We start from the raw sequence: 16210 nt of genomic DNA, 5'->3' as shown, positions 1-16210 counted from the left end.
GGACTCTGGAGAGAATAGCATTGGCTTCCTCAACATTTATGCCCCAAATGCGACTGCACGTAGAGCTATCTTTTGGAGCACTGTCCGACAGGCCCTGCCCCAGGCTGATTTTTGGTACATAGGCGGTGACTTCAACATGATAGTGGCGGCAGAGGACAGACTTGGAGGTGGCACGGCCACAATTTCAAGAGCGGAGTACTCTACATGGGAGAACGACCCCGAGATTTGTAGCCGGACTGAGCAGATATGGGCGGGACTGGACTTTTCCTCAGGATCTGCAGCATGCACTTTGGATGATGGCCATGGGGAGGTCAATATTTTCTTACAAGAAGCAGCCCAAAGTAGATTGGATGGATTTCGAGAGCAGGAGAGGAGTCTGAGGAGGGGCCTAGCCTCTTTACAACGTCTTCAGGAGAGTTCCCCATTCAGCCCGTGGATTGAGAGTCGGATCGCTGCCACTTGTGTGGTGATTCGGTCCATTGAGGAGAGGAGGGTGGAGTATAGATACCATGCCAAGGCTTCATTCTGGACTTAGGCCAGTGACAGAGTTACTGGAGACTTCTTTGAGATAGCCAGCCCACACAAGAGGAGAGACGATATTCGCAGGCTACATAGCTAGGATGGAGCTATTGTTTCTGATCCCCCCAAGGTGAGAGCCATCGCCACAGATTTCTTCCGATCTCTTCTCACTGGTGCCCCATTATCCCCCCATGTGATGAATGCGCGCGAGAGAGTATGGAGGCACACGAGAGAGGTGGTTCCACCTTTTTCCCCTCCCTTTGGTCTTTCTTATGGAGCTGGCGGAGGCGGTGAAGGCATTACCCAAGGACAAATGCCCGGGAGTGGATGGGCTTCCTGTTTCTTTCTTTCTTCGCCATCGAGACCTCATGGAAGGTGGCCTTCGCACTGCCTTTAATGTGATTATGCTCATAGGTGCCATGCCAGAGAAGCTCACAGAGGGCTTGATACATTTGATTCCTAAAGAGGGTGGTGATAGATTGGAGATCCGGCAGTGGAGACCCATCACCCTTCTAGGGACGGCCTACAAGATTTTGGCCAAGGCCATCAGCAGGCGACTTCAGCCTTCCCTCCAAACTTGATCCATGACACTCAAACTGGTTTTGTTCAGGATTGAAGTATTCTGGACAACATCTTTACCTTTTGGGAGGCGACAGCTTCGGCCAGGATGCAATAGCAGGACCTCATTGTGCTACTCCTAGACTTTGAGAAAGCTTATGACAGGGTGGATTGGAGCTTACGGAGCCCGAGGCGATCGATTCCCCCTTTCCCGCTCGCTTCGACAAGGCTGTCCTCTGGCACCGTACCTCTTTCTATTTGTCGCCAAGGCCATGAGTAGTTTTCTCTCCGTCGAGGAGATTGGACTTCAGGGATTGTGCCTTCCCCTCCACACGCAGGAGGAGCTGCTGGACTCAGAGTTTGCAGACGACACACCAGCCTCCCTTGCTGGAAATGTTGGGAATCCCCAGAGATTTCACAGATCAATTGGCACAAGTCGTGTGGTTTTTGGGTAGGCTCAACACCCACCCCGACTTGGATCCCGAGGGGCACTCCAGTCCGATACCTCGATTGCTAGGTTGGCATTGATCTCTCCCGAGCAACAGCTCGCTTCGCTTCTTCTGAGTATTAGGAAGAAGCTTCTATACTGGAGCTCTACGAGGCCATCCCTAGCAAGCAGAGTGGTGGTGGCGAACCAAGTACTGCTTGCCACCATGTGGTACATCACCTCATGCTGGGCCTTTTTGCGGGCTTGTATTGGCCAAGTACAGCGTTTGATCCGGAACTTCTTGTGGGCCAGAAGTGATGGGAGGCCAACCAGGGCCAAGGTGACATGGAGAGTGATCATTCAGACACGTAGTAGAGGGGGGCTCGACCTCATTGATCGAGCTATACAAAGTCATGCCATGCTCGGCAAGTTGATTGTTAGAGAACTCCTACCCGGTGGTGAGCCTTGGAAGGATTTCCTCTTGGCCCGGATTTCAACCCGCACTCCGAGCCTTGGAGGCCCGTGGCCGCAGAGTACTAGATGGATCTTCAGAGAGATGCAAGCCCGTGGTTTTAGTCCTGCCTTTGAGGACAGATTCGCAGCCAGTCTGGGATCATCTCAAGCCAGCCCTTAGACAAATTGTTCCAGTGGCCTCAGAGGAGCAGCTTCGGCAACCTTTGATCTGGAACCCCTTGACCCGTTTACCCAGTGGCCACATGCTAGGTGCCCGACCGCACATATGGTGGGGCGCCTTGAGCATGGGACCAGCCAGGTCTCTTGGAGATTGGGTTGCACACAGGCATTTACCTCAGGAGGAGAAGGAGAGAGGCCTGACAGGGATCCGAGGTAGAGACAAGCTCAGCATTGACATTGACTCAACTATTCCTCCGAAGTGGCTGACTCCTATTCCAGACCCGACCCCCCCCCCCCAATGTCGCTAGGCGTGTTCACCAGACACGATATCCTCGTGGTGGTCCATGGAGCAGATGAGGACAGTGGTCTGCTCACTTTTTCTATTGGATTACATGATGGCAGATTAGAGAGATCAGAGCACCCCTTGGAGGATTTCAAAGGCTGCACCTTGCAAAGGGTGAGGGTGATTGGTTTTCAGGCACGGGCATGGCACACAGCCAAGGTGGCCAAGGAGAGATTTTGGCGGTTATGGATTTGGGAGTGCCGACCTCTCAGGCGGTTTGTAGTGGGACCCTGGAGAGTGGACTTGGCATGATCCCACAGATCGGGTGGAGACTCTGGATGCCCCTTTCTTTGCATATACAGCACGGCTCGACCGCAGGATCCAAATGCCGAGATAGATGGCACACCGGCAGCAGTAGCACACTGGCAGTCTCAGGGCCTATCACAGTGCTTCCTTTCAAATTTCTAAGAGAGGCTTTGGGACAGCTTTCGGCCGAGGAAGATCACTCTCTTCTTTTGGCTAACGGCACACAAGAGTCTGGCGGTGGGTACTTGGCTGGCAATCGGAGGTGGGTCAGCAGCTTGCCCAAGGTGTGGCCACCCCCAGGAGTCTCCACGACATTGCCTTTGGGATTGCCCGAAGGCTCAACAGATTTGGCAGTGGATTCTCCGCAGCTTCGCTGTGGACAGGGATTCGACCTGGATCATCACTTGGGATACTACCGCTTGGGCCACCGAGGCTAGAGTGGTCAAGACTTACGAGGAGGACGAGGGAGGCCCTACCCTTCAGGTCTCCCACCATCATATTGTAGTAGTACCAATCACAGCCCCACCTACAGGTGTTTGGCAACCAAGCTCATGCCAGCGATGGGAGATTTGCAGTAGCATGGCAGCCTGGCACATCTGGCGTGCTAAATGTAACGAGGCCATCGAGAGTACCCCATTTGGCATTACATACCACCTATGTGGTTGTTTCCCCGTCCCCCCCCCCCCCCCTTTTGTATGAGATAGCCTTCTCCTCATAGGGGTGCCGGTCGGAGAAGAAGCATCTCTTCCCCTTATGATCACTTGTTTCCCACCCTTATATGAGGCGAGTTTGTATTTAGCCCTTCGTGATTGTATTTAGCCTTTTGTGGCTGTTTTTTTCTTTAACTAATTGAAGGATCTTTTTCTCGGGGAAAAAAAAAAACTTGCAATTCTTGTACTTTACAACCAACTAGCATGCAAATTTGAAACTGCCCAGGAAATGGAAACATGGCATCTTAGAAACCCTACGGAAAAGGGAGAAATCCCACATGCATGACTTTTGGCTTGCGCCCCAAAGTATATATATTAAATATGAAACGATCTATCTTCAACTCACTAATGAGAGGGTGAAGCAAAGAGCTCCATCTCCTCCACACTACATGCGAGCTGGGCGGCTGAATCATGGACCTCTCGAGCACCATGCTACAGCCGGTTATGCTCATCTAGAAACCCGTGTAGATGGCACTCCCTCCTTGCCTAGAGTGCTAGGCTTTGGGCCCCTTGGAGACCTTGGAACTTGAGCTAGAGGCCCAGATGCCAAGCAAAGGGGCTAGAGCACCCTTAAATAGGGGCTGGATGGCTGCAAATACAGGCCGACTGAGTGCATAGCCTGATCGACTAGAAATTAGACAAATAAATACATATTTGTCTCCTACCTTTCAGACGTGTGGCCTTCCTTGGCTGGGCACCTATGCATGACACATGGGCAGCCCCCTTAGTCTCATATCCACCCTATGGCCCCAAACGCCACCAAAGCCTCCTCAAGTGTTGCTAGTTTCCATCACATAAATGGGTTCACACACACTCATGAGCTCCTATGTCTAGACCTAAGACTCTAACAAATACCCATCTACTACCTTGAATAAGCGCTCGGAAAACATCAATACATCATTCAAGAGGGTTACATCTGAAGGTTGACTGTTGTAACGCGCAACAAAGCCTTCTTTAAACCTGTGAGTTTATGCAAGGCCCTATGAAGTGTTGGAGCGGTCATCACTATTTTGGGTGCTTCCCCGCTGTTTCTGCACCTCTGGAGGACCTCCTCCAACCTCGGAAAATTTCCCATATTTTTTTGGATTTTTCCCACATTTTTGGCACCTTTTTTCTGGCATGTTCCATTTTATACTCTAGTCCCCCTGTTTTATGCTGGCCGACTGGGCTCTCTAGGTGCTATATAGGCATGGGCTTTGCCCTCATCTCATTTTCTGCATATTCTGGGATCTTGGTTGCACCTACCATGTGCCTCATGCTGCCTACTCCAGCTCTGTAACCACCTTTTGGTGTATATGATCTTCCTTCAGTTCCTATGCATCCTATATTTGTGAACTTCAGTTCTCTTTCATTGTTTGGCACTTTGTCATGGTATCAAAGCGGGTTCAAGACTAACGATTTGCAGGAAAGAACCTATATTTGTTTCTTCCCAGAGGAGGTAGGCTACGTTTTTTATCTGCAAGCTACTTATATAAGACATTTTGACTAATGAGAAAACACATAATCCCATTCTAACAATAGAGTTTGAGTCTTCTTGATCTTGTGATTCAAGTTGCTTGTATGCTTTTCCCTAGAAGATTCTTGGCATTCCACTCATCTCCCATATCCAAGCCCAGTGAGCCATTAGAAAAGGAGCCGAATGTGTGTTGATTTATGTCCGTAGCCAATAGTCAGCTATTCAACCCGCAATCCCTTTGAAGCAAAGGATGGAAGGTCTCCTTTTGTAGTTTCAAGATATTATGCTAAAGGATGATCTTCCGCTTCAACTGCCACCCAGTTGTCCTGAGGATCATTGTATTGAGTTGGTCCCCGGGACAAAACCGCCTTGTAAGTTCCTCTATCGCCTTTCTAAGGCATTGGAGGGTGAACTTGAGTAGCAACTTTCCTACTTACTCCGAGTTGGATTTATTCGTCCCTCATCCTCGCCCTTTGCTGCACCTATTTTATTTGTGCAGAAGAAAGACAAGTCTGCACAATTATGCGTGGATTATGGGGCACTCAATAAGCTCATAGTTAAAAATAGGTTCCTAATGCCCATGATTGAGTATATTCTTGAGCGACTCATTGGTGCTAAGTTCTTTTTGAAGATAGATCTCAAAAGTGGCTATCATCAGGTTCGGATCTTTGCGGTTGACATTCCAAAAACAACCTTTATGAATGAACGCAGCCACTACGAGTTTGTGGTGATGCCATTTGGACTCACCAATGCACCCGTGACATTTAACAAGATGATGTCTAGGGTGTTTGTGAAACTTATAGAAAAGTGTGTGTTCATCTTTTTCATCTTTTCTACCACTATAAAGAAGCATGAGCGGGATATTGAAAAAGTCTTGTAACTATTGTGAGACAATGAGCTCTATATTAAAAAAGAGCGAATTTGGAGAGGTGGAAATCCACTATTTGGCATATGTTATTAGTGCATACGGGATTAGCCTTGACCCTGAAAAGATAAGGGCAATTCTCGAATGGGATGAATACTCAAGAGATCCGCCCGTTTGTAGGTCGTTGTCAAGCATACACTTCCCACATGGTCAAATTTTCAGACCTTGCAGCAGCACCTCTTATTATAGAGTTGCTCAAGGGCGTGTGGACGCGTTGGCAGAAAGTGTCCGTTATGAGCAAAGCACTCGAGGCATTCCATGCAATGAAGAAAGTTGCCGCTGAGTCTCCCGTTCTCAAGTTGGCTTCATGGGATGATCCTCTTCAGGTGATTACCATCAGCAGCAGAAGCTCCCGCCCAGTCTGCAAAAGCTCCCATCTCCAGCAGCCTGCGTTGCCGTCGCCTTGTCTGCAACATCCCGCCGTCAAGGAGGATGACCGATTAATCACTAATGTGCCTCAGGGAAAAGGAAGGCAACGAAGACTGGATGAAGCATTATGCCACAAGGTGAATACATTCTGCATTCTAAATAGACCCATCATGGAGAAGTGGATTGGGAGATACAAGGATGCAAGCAATAGAAGGAAGGATGAGAAAATCAAGAGCAAATAGACTCTTGCCATTCCTGCCCAGCTTGGAACCTCTACCAAATGTGATCAATATAGAATGGCTCTGTATGGCAATATCGATGGCATCACAAAATGGAGAGATGATCACAAGAGACGAGCATGAGTATGCAAGAGGATGTGACCCTTAAGTATATTCTTTCTCTCTGTCTCATGTATATACCTTGTGTAATGAACTATAATAAATGTCATGCTTTTGTTTAATGTTAGTACAAACTATATAATGCAATATGGTCAGAGGGAAGGCACTTTCGCACACAGCGTACTACTGCAAGTATTCGAAAATTTTTATTTTTATTTTAAACAAAATTTGTTGCAAACATTCTAGTGCAGGCTCAGAGAATTTTGGGGGTTTGGCAAAATTCCCCTTTGCATAGAAAATTGCAGGCTATGTCAGGAAGCACCATCTACAGATTTCTCGATTTGATGCAGAATTGCCAAAAATTGAACATGCTGCTTTGTTTAGAATTTGGGGGTTTTTCAAATTAAGGTCAAAATTAGTAAATTAAGCCTCTTCTACTTGCAAAAAATTGGGGCTTTTGTGAAAATTGGGCAATTCACTACACATTGAAGCAATTGCAGTGCTTAAAAATTGGGGCTTTTCAGTTTCGAGCATGTAACAATGACTTACAACAGTGATTTGAGGTTTCCTTTGCCAAATCGAAATCTGCCTGGAAGAAGCCCCTTCCAAGCAAGCGGGCATTGGTAAAATGTGAGGCAAGCTCTATGGGAAGTGCCACCAAGATCCAATCTCTTAGCTTGAAAGCAGGAAGGATGAGACCCGTAAATCTTTCCAATGAGTGTGCCCTTGACTTCCTATTCAAAAGCTGCATGTAAGGTCCTAAGCTTGACTGAGGAAAAAGGGATTGTTCTCCCGGCTGGTGGGGGTAGAGGATGATTGGCTTGGGTAAAACAAAAGCCATAATGCCAATCAAAAGGGGGAACCCCACTTGAACATAGTAAAAACTTTTCCGTATGTTGACGTAGGCAAAGAATTGTTAGAGGCAAGGGGTGAAAAAAGTTTTATTCAAGACCACTGCAAGTCTGGCCTGCACTTCTGGCTGCACCTTTGAGTGGGCTAAAAATTTATGTACCTAGTCGAGACACAGACAGTTGCCTCTCACAAGAGTTAAGCCTCCCTCCGGCTTCACGATAGTACTGCAGCAGCCTCAAAGTCAACCTGGCTCTCTCTCCTTATTGAAGCGCAAGCCTGTCCACGAACCTGAGAATTGAAGTGAGATCACCTGAATTGTGCATTTTGCTGAAGTGGAGAGGACTCTGCCAGTCGCCCTGCTTCAACACATGAAGGGCTCTGGTTTCTTCTACAGGATGTGAAGAAGGTTCGCAGAAACACGAGTTTTGATAAAAGCTTTGAAGAAACAATCTGCACAAAGAAAATCCTTGCACCCCTGCCGACGAAGAGATAACAGATGTCCCTGCTACTCGCTTCAAAGGTCGCCAAGTTCTACTACAGCTGCGAGTTGTCTTCTTCAATCTGCTAGGGAGAGCCAAACCACCACGCTTCCACTGCGCTGCTGTCAAAGCTTTGAAAAAACCTCCAGCTGAAGTTTTTGACCAACTGTCACATATAGCATGCGGAAGACTTCGAGTAGAATCGTTAACTTGATTAGAGCAAAAATTCAGCACTTAAAACTTGATGATTTACATAAGCACAAATGAAAGAGAGAGAAGCAGGAGAGAATACACCATATTGGCTTCCCAAATAACCCTCCAAAGGGTCCCCACCATGAAGGTGTATTTGCTTGTATGGCTGAATGTGTAAAGGACTGACTAGAGCTGCAAAACCAGCACCAAACACTGACATGGACACATGCAAAGCACCTGGAAGAGAGCTGTCCTGGCCACCCTTCCTGTCATGTGCACAGTGTGTATCTACCGTGTGCTACACGCACGTAAGACTAGTTTCGAGGCTTGGGGAAGCTTGGAGCTAGGCAGGCTGATTGACGAGCTGAGTTAGGGAAATACTAACGGGCGGGCACCCAAGTATGGACGGGCGGGCGCCCAAGTGTGGACGCCCAATGACCGGCCAAGAGCCTATAAAAGGGTGGCCAAGGTTAGTTATTGGGATATAGAGAATCTCGCGAGTTTGTGAGAGCTCTATGATCTTGGAGCCTGGATCTAGTGCAGACGAAACTTGGTAGCTCCTTGTCTACATGCAGTCACTAGGGATTGTGCACAATCGCTCTAGAGATCCAAATGTGCCCAATCCTCGAGATCAATCCATCCTCTTATTAGCTCTTGATTTGGGATATAGTCTAGTGCCATATCCTAGGCAGGACATTGACTTCTTGTATGATGGTGTATCAGTTCCCGATGTGCAGGGAAACACAAAACATGATGCAAAAGAACGGATGGTATGCAAAGCATGGGGTCAAATCAAGGATCAGCCCGTCGAGCCCACGGCTGTCTTGGCTGTCCCCACCGAGCCACGAGCTGAGCTAACTAGGATGACGTACCGACCAATCTCCTCCTCGCAACGTCCCACGAAGCCACCCTCGTGGGCCTCGAGATTGCTGCCGGCCTCGGCTGCGTAAAGCAAGTGCACGGCTGCGTAAAGCAAGTGCACATCCACACTTGGGCGCCCGCCCGTCCATACTTGGGTGCCCGCCCGTTAGTATTTCCCTAACTCAGCTTGTCAATCAGCCTGCCTAGCTCCAAGCTTCACCAAGCCTCGAAACTAGTCTTACGTGTGTGTAGCACACGGTAGATACACACTGTGCACATGACACTTCCTTCTGTACTGCTCGTGGCAGCACCGGGTTGCTTGCATTAACCTCAAGCAAAACCTCCTGGAGACCTCCTATGTACTGTGTTTTAGGAAAACGCACAACCTTCCTTGCGTTTCTGGCCAGTGGGCTGCCCTAGGCTTGCTCACAACTTGCAGGGCTGTCAGATGCCAAGCACAGGAGCTGGATGGCTGCAAATATAGGCTGACTGGGTGCATGGGCTGGCCGACTTGAAATTGGGCAAATAAATACATATTTGTCTCTTGTGTGACCTTCCCAGGCTGGGCGCCTATGCATGGGCAGTCCCCTTAGCCTCTTGTCCGCCATATGGGATGGACACAGCCCATGGCCCCAATAGCCACCAAAGCCCCCCTCAAGTGTTGCTAGTTTCCATCACATAAATGGGTTCACACACCCATGGGCACCTGTACCTAAACCTCAAACTCTCACAGATGCCCATACACCTGGCTACCAGCCTACTAAGTGCCTAGAACACCTATACATCATTCAAGAGGGTTACATTGGTGTGCAGGACAAGCACGACGGACAAGTGCAGGACATGCACACATGAACCTGACCTTCCTGTGGTGGCACACTAGACAAGGGCTCACAATGGACAAAGCGTCCAGCCACACGGCTTGCACTTTCCTTTACAGTCATGTCCACAGCATCCAAGTGTGGGATGCATGTGACATGTCTGGTGTAGCATGTCCAAGTGGTATCGACGCATGGGATGCACGTGACAAGTAAGGCTCTAGGAGGCCTAAACTTTGTTACCAAATGTAAGGCAATTGGCTAGATGCAAGCATCTAAGACTCAAAATGCAAGCACCTCCAACAACCTACATACTGAACATAAAACACGAGCATTAACATGCTCATACAAATTTTAGCAATACTCAATTCCCAGGTATAAGTGCTCCAATATAGTTTCTTTCATTCCATCCATCATCATCAACTCCCAAAGGACTCTTGATGCCACAATTCGTGCATGTATCTTTAACTACTACCACATTACCTTCTATGTGGTTTGTACTGCACGTCCATGGTGAAAAGCATTGAAGTTTTGGGTCTCATTTATAGTCCACCATCATCTAGAATGTTGGTCAAGGAAAAAGAGATTATTGTTGCTGTCTCCAAGGATAACACACTAGCATGGCAGAAAAATGGAGTCGTCCTCAGTTGTGATGGATGGAGTGACAGTCTTTGTTGTTTTGTTCATGATGTAGTGGTCTTAACTATCATGATGCCTTTCAACTGCTAACAAGTGTAATTATGCTTCTAGATGAGTAGATATGAAGGTGACTTGAGGTCATTAGATCACAAATACGGTTCAATTCATTGTAGATGGAAACCCAATGAACAGAACAGTTGGTGAAAGAATACAGACAAGGTTCTGCATCTTCCATTTTCTCCTTGCATCGCACATGAGTTAAATTGTCATAAACTCAGCAATTGTCATGTTTCTTCCAAGGCATCAAAGCATTCCACATCTGATGAATGAAATAGATCCTAACAGATCTACTTCATTAAAAAAAAGTCATTTTTCACAGCCCAGCGCATACACATTGCATGCGCTTTCAAGACCCATTACCACCCTCGGCAACACCTCACCTCGATCCTTATCCTAGCAATACACACCAACTCCTCAGGTAATTCACTTACATTGCAAACCTTGTATGAGTGCGATCTATTCTCACATAGAGTTTGTGTTGGACTCAGAAGGGGCAATACTGCAACTCTTTTGTTACTGAATCATGAATTTCTATCTAGTAATGGTGGATTGTATTTTGGTCTTGAGGGGGCAATAATCTCTCTCTCGCTCTCTCGCTCTCTCTCTCTCTCTCACACACACACAAAGAACCTCAAAAAATTGTAGGTAAAACAGAACTCCAAAATAAGGAAGCTTGTACACACACCTCTACGCTGTTTGGAGCCACGGGCCGGTTCAGGGGTGAGAAGCCATTGGGGATCCAGCTTCTCGATCCCTTTGATCGAGACGACAAGGTTCTCCAGCAAAAGGAATTCAGCTGAAGGGTGTGAAGAAGATTTCTCATCGCGGGAGACCTCGATCGTGGCAAGCAGGGTATCCCCGGGCCTGTAGGCAGGCCTGTCGGTGCTCAATTTGACAGAAGGCGGCTGAAGAGAAGACCCCGCATGGCCTTGAGAGGAATATCCCACATGCCTCTCCTTCTTCAGGAAGGGAAAGACCTCGGGTATACTTGCCAACATGCTTCTACATGGGATTGATTCCCATCGCTCTGCGTGTACGTGAAGATCGAGCGTGCTTCAATGGTGAGGTGCTGCCCTTGATCCCGTGCAAGCTTTGGCGGCAAGATTTCAGCTCAGCGCAGCCGATCCACGCAGCAAAGATGCGAGTTTTGTCACAGCAGTAGAGCAGCACATCGCCTTTTGCCATCTAACGATATACATGCTTTCTGCTCCTGCCGTACAATGCTACTGCTTTCCTTTACTTCTATGTGTATAGTATGTGCACATAGGGCTATGTTACATGTATCTTCCATCATCATGCATTTATGGAGCCTTGTCCTGAAACGTTTCTGGTGTGCCCTTGTGGAGCAAATTGTGTACATGAAGCAAGTTGTGTGAAAGGGCCCTAGGCATTCCTGTGGTGTACATGGAGCCAGTTGTGTGAGAGGCTCGCGCCACGTCATGAGAGCATGAACTCACCAAAAGCAAGATCTATTGGCTCTCACTTTGTCTAGATGGATGGCATCATCTAGGTGCCTTCATTCGTCCCTTTTGAAGCCACCCTTGTTCCCTAGGGCAGTGGTAAACACATATTATTTATCAATAACAGAATGGTGCAACTCAAGTTGTATGAAGTTCAAAGTCCGTACATAAATTAATTCTTTTCTTCATTTTGTCAAGGTTGGTATGTGGCAGCATGCTATGTGCACTGTAGGTATGGCTGTAAGGATGGCTTACACTCGTGCCCATCCATGCACCGTAGGCAAAGAGTGGGTGAGATTGGGCATAGATTGTTCACTCATGACTCATGTTCAATACAATTCACTACATCATGATCTCAAACACTTGATGAGCCTCCATCATCTTTCCTAAAAACAACCATTGAAGTTCTTATAGCACTTATCTAAATAATCTTTATGGACCAAATATAGCAAAAGTGTGTTGTCTTTTCTAGTGGGAGAACAACTTACTCAATCTTAGATAATGGAAAGGAGTTAAATCTTTATAAGTGATGATGGATGGGACATCGAGTTATTTAGCTACATCAATTAAGAAAACATGGCCAAAAAAACATCCCATCAATGGCAAAACTTACTCTCAAGGCTAGAGAATGGGAAGAAGCAACATCCAAGTCATTTGTGTATGAAATGGGAGTACTTCTCTTAACACATACATAAAAAGAGATTACGACTCCTTACCTTTCATAGATGATGCATTGGAAAGTGTGACACAATTTGAAGTGTAAAGTTTTGTAGATTACTTGTTGGTATAATGAAATCCTTTTAGATATTTAAAAATACTATAGATATCCTTTTCCACTAAATTGGGGAGCTATGCTTACAAGGTAATAGTTTCACAATGACCCATCCACTTTTTTAAGGTTAATGTGTATTACACTTGAGAAACAAATGAAAAAGTTGCGTTAAATGGTCTCATACTTGGAAAAGGTTAGGGAAGTGGTTTAAAAAATGATGGTTCATGGCTACACATGGGATGGTATTTAATCATATAGTGTCAAGCCAGAATTCTCATCTAATGAAGTAAAGGTCAAGGTGATTGTGGAATTACCCTACTTCTTGAGAACTTTCGGTAGTTTAAACCTTCGGAGTCATTAGTAAATTGAAGAATGTAATACTCCTATCATTAGGTGACCAAATTGGCATCTAAAGTTTCATGTGTGCATATTTAATGTGCCACTACAAGCTTTCAAGTTACAAACAAACACATTTCATTAGGTCCTTGTGTTGCATCTCAAGCTTCTTCTCATCATTACAACATATATATATATATATGCATATGTATATGTATATATACATACGTATATACATATATGTGCGTGTGTGTGTACATGCATCAGCTTAAGTACTTCCAAAAAATAAGATCTCTTTTTGAACCTTTTTATTTGGTGATCTTAGCGTGTATTTCTTGACCCTTTTTTGCGGATCCTATGCTATCACAAGCTACAAAAAAGGTGGCTTGTGTGCCACCATAATCTTTCAAGCTACGAAAATGTTAGCATCTGGGAAGCAATCAAGGGCACACTACCAATGTGATACATGTACCTCTCAAAAACTTACTTGAGTATGGTCTAAGGTGGACTTATTGCACCGTGATAAACGATTTTTAATTAAAGAGATCCTAAGAGTAAAGCATTAACCAATCCTACATATGAGAACATTTAGAGGAGCGAGAGAGATATAGAGAGAGAAAGAAAGTAAGTTATAGATTGTTAATCCCATTTTGGATTAACAAATATGCTCCTCCAATTGAGGACATTCATAAGTGTCATGAAACTGCACTATAAAAGTTGTACATTATGAGATATTGACCACCCAAGGCCAAGTTAAGTAAGTTTTGGGCGCCCAAGTGTGAATAAGGGCCAAATGTATATAAGGCATTTTTTCATAATGAAAAGACACAATCCCCCTTTGTGCTATTGAGAGCTCTTCTTTGTGTCTTGAGAGAGATGGAGAGAGAGCATTCTAGCATCTGTGCCTCTTATATGCTTGTATGATTCATGCTTGTGTGGGAGAGTGAGAGAGAGAGAGATTGCCTTATGCGACGGCGTGAGCGGCTCTACAGTGACAGTGTGGAGGTGGAGCTTGGAGGTTTGGAGCTTAACAAGTGAGCTTGGAGGCAAGGGCCTCCAAGGGCCTCAAGTTCGAAACATTGGTAAGTGCCCTTACGACAGTTGTGTTCTATTGCTCATCCTTTAGGTGAATGCATTGAGTTCCCTCTTGGAGGTGTGGTAGCCCATAACATTTTTGGCGCCGCTCTGCCGGGGAAACACCTTTGTTTCTTCCTTCCTCTTGGAGTTTCATCTCCCATTGCATAAGGTTCATGATTGCCTTTGCATTCTGGTAGTGCATTGTGTAGGAAATAAATAGATAAGATTTTTGTGGAAGTAAAAAATCATGAGAAATTAGTTGTGTTTGTTGTGTATATGTGTGGTGGAGTGGTCTTAGGATAGAGCTTCACTGTTTTTTCTAGTTAATTTTGATATTTGCATCACTGGAATCATCAACGTGAACGAGTAGGTTAGTGTTTCCTCTTTTCTAAAAATTCACAAAAATCAAAAAAATAAGGAGCCATTGATTGTGCCTTGAACTGGTATTCCACTCCTTAGACGTGGCACAATCATTTTGGGAACTGTTGGATAAGTATTTTGCACCCACAATCACATTAGTCAACGCGGGAAGTACCCACGTGAAAGTGCAAGAAAACGTTCACGTCGTGAACTGTTTTCTACAACTTCACGCCGTTATGAACCGCTTTCGATATCAGCGTTACGATTAACATCGCAATTCATGGGATTACCTTGCCAAAAATAGGTAACCTTATCTTGACACCTCTAACGCTACGAGGTCTGACAAAAATTAAGAATTGTGAAAGTACAAAAGTTCGTTCACGACGTGAACTATTTCAAAACTCTTCATAGCGTGAACAAATTCGTTCACAACGTGAACCATTACAAACTTTCATGGCGTGAACCATTTTTTGTTCATGACATGAACCCATTATTTTTCACGACGTGAAACCTTATCTCTTCACAGCATGAACTTTTTCCTGCAATCTCATGCCTTACCACAAGGATGAATCTGTTGAATATGGCTACAGAGATGGCCGAGGAATGGTCAGGGAACTAGGCAGCACTGCTCTAGAATCCTGAACCTCCCAGAAGAAGCTACACATCATTTCCAAACTTGTCTAAAAATTCTCTCAGGACGGAGATCCTATCCAACATGTAGAGATTTTTGAATCCACATGTGAAACCTGCAGGCTTGTCTCAGTGATGTGACAATGATTCATGCTTTCTCACAGACCTTGGATGGGAAAGCGCATCAGTGGTTCCGAACTCTCAAACCTGAGGATAAGGTTAACTTCGCATGACTCAAGAATGTGTTTGTGCCCAGCTTTGCCATAAGTGGTGATAGATGGAGCCTTGTGGCACAGCTGCACAATATCAAACAAAAGGAAATGGAGTCGATGAGAGACTGTGTGTCTCGACTTCAGCACTTAAATTCAAGGTGCAAACTACGGGAGAGGTTAACTGACAATCAATTATTGCCTTGTTTCCGGAGAGGAGTTAGAGACCACAGGATGCATGATTATCTGGTACTAGCCTGACCAGCCACTCTAGATGCATGTTGTAAATTGGCAATTGAATATGAAAATATGTTGGAATTGCCGCAACCGAAAGATGTCACAACAACAACGACTTCGCGTATTTCGAGTCACCAAGAAATTAGAACTCGGAGCAAGCAAGTCAGAAACATAAATGTAGATGAGATCAGTAACGCAATACGAGAGAAATCGAAGGTAAAGGAGGGAAGAGAAACATTTGGGCATGGGCATAACCATCTTTACCCCCACAGGGAATTGGTGTGGTGTTCTATGTGCAGATTTAATCACACTACCACCGAATGTCCATAATTAAGAGTAAGGCCATTACTCTGTTGTGCACACTGTGTAAAATTAGAGAATCATGACACTTCAATGTGCAGATATCCAAGGTTCCAAATTGTTGCATATCTACCAGCACCACCTAGAGCTCCATTGGCTTTACCAGCACCACGTGGACAAATTACTGCAACCGCATGACAACAAACTCTTTCTATTTGCTTAGGGGGATGTTCCGTACTTCACCTCTACCACCACCGGTTCTATCACCGCAGGCTAAAATCAGCCAAGTATTGATTGAAGAGCCATCATAAGATATTGATATGGTGCGTGAAGTAGAACTTAGTGGAGAGTACTATGAAGAAGCTACGGAGGTCACACCAGAATTCTATGTCCTACAGAATAACACG

The 16210-nt window shown here is 45.7% G+C and overlaps 1 protein-coding gene across 4 annotated transcripts in view; it reads right to left on the bottom strand.

The window, feature by feature from the left end:
• Positions 1-11739, bottom strand: part of LOC147630415 (immunoglobulin) — a 62076-nt gene extending 50337 nt beyond the window's left edge. For all 4 annotated transcript variants that reach the window (XR_015267640.1, XR_015267641.1, XM_086810287.1 and 1 more), the window contains exon 1: positions 11108-11739. Coding sequence is in view for 2 of the 4 variants with exons in the window: in XM_086810287.1 (XP_086666413.1) it covers positions 11108-11420 (313 nt within the window). In the remaining 2 variants the exon portion in view is untranslated. The remainder of the gene's footprint in view (positions 1-11107) is intronic.
• Positions 11740-16210: the final 4471 nt, after the last annotated feature.

Source organism: Cibotium barometz, chromosome 16 (genome assembly GCF_041138505.1).
Source record: "Cibotium barometz isolate CiBa-2024 chromosome 16, ASM4113850v1, whole genome shotgun sequence".
Taxonomy (NCBI): domain Eukaryota; kingdom Viridiplantae; phylum Streptophyta; class Polypodiopsida; order Cyatheales; family Cibotiaceae; genus Cibotium; species Cibotium barometz.
Note: the sequence above shows the minus strand (reverse complement) of the source record. Positions and strands in the feature narration are given on the sequence as shown.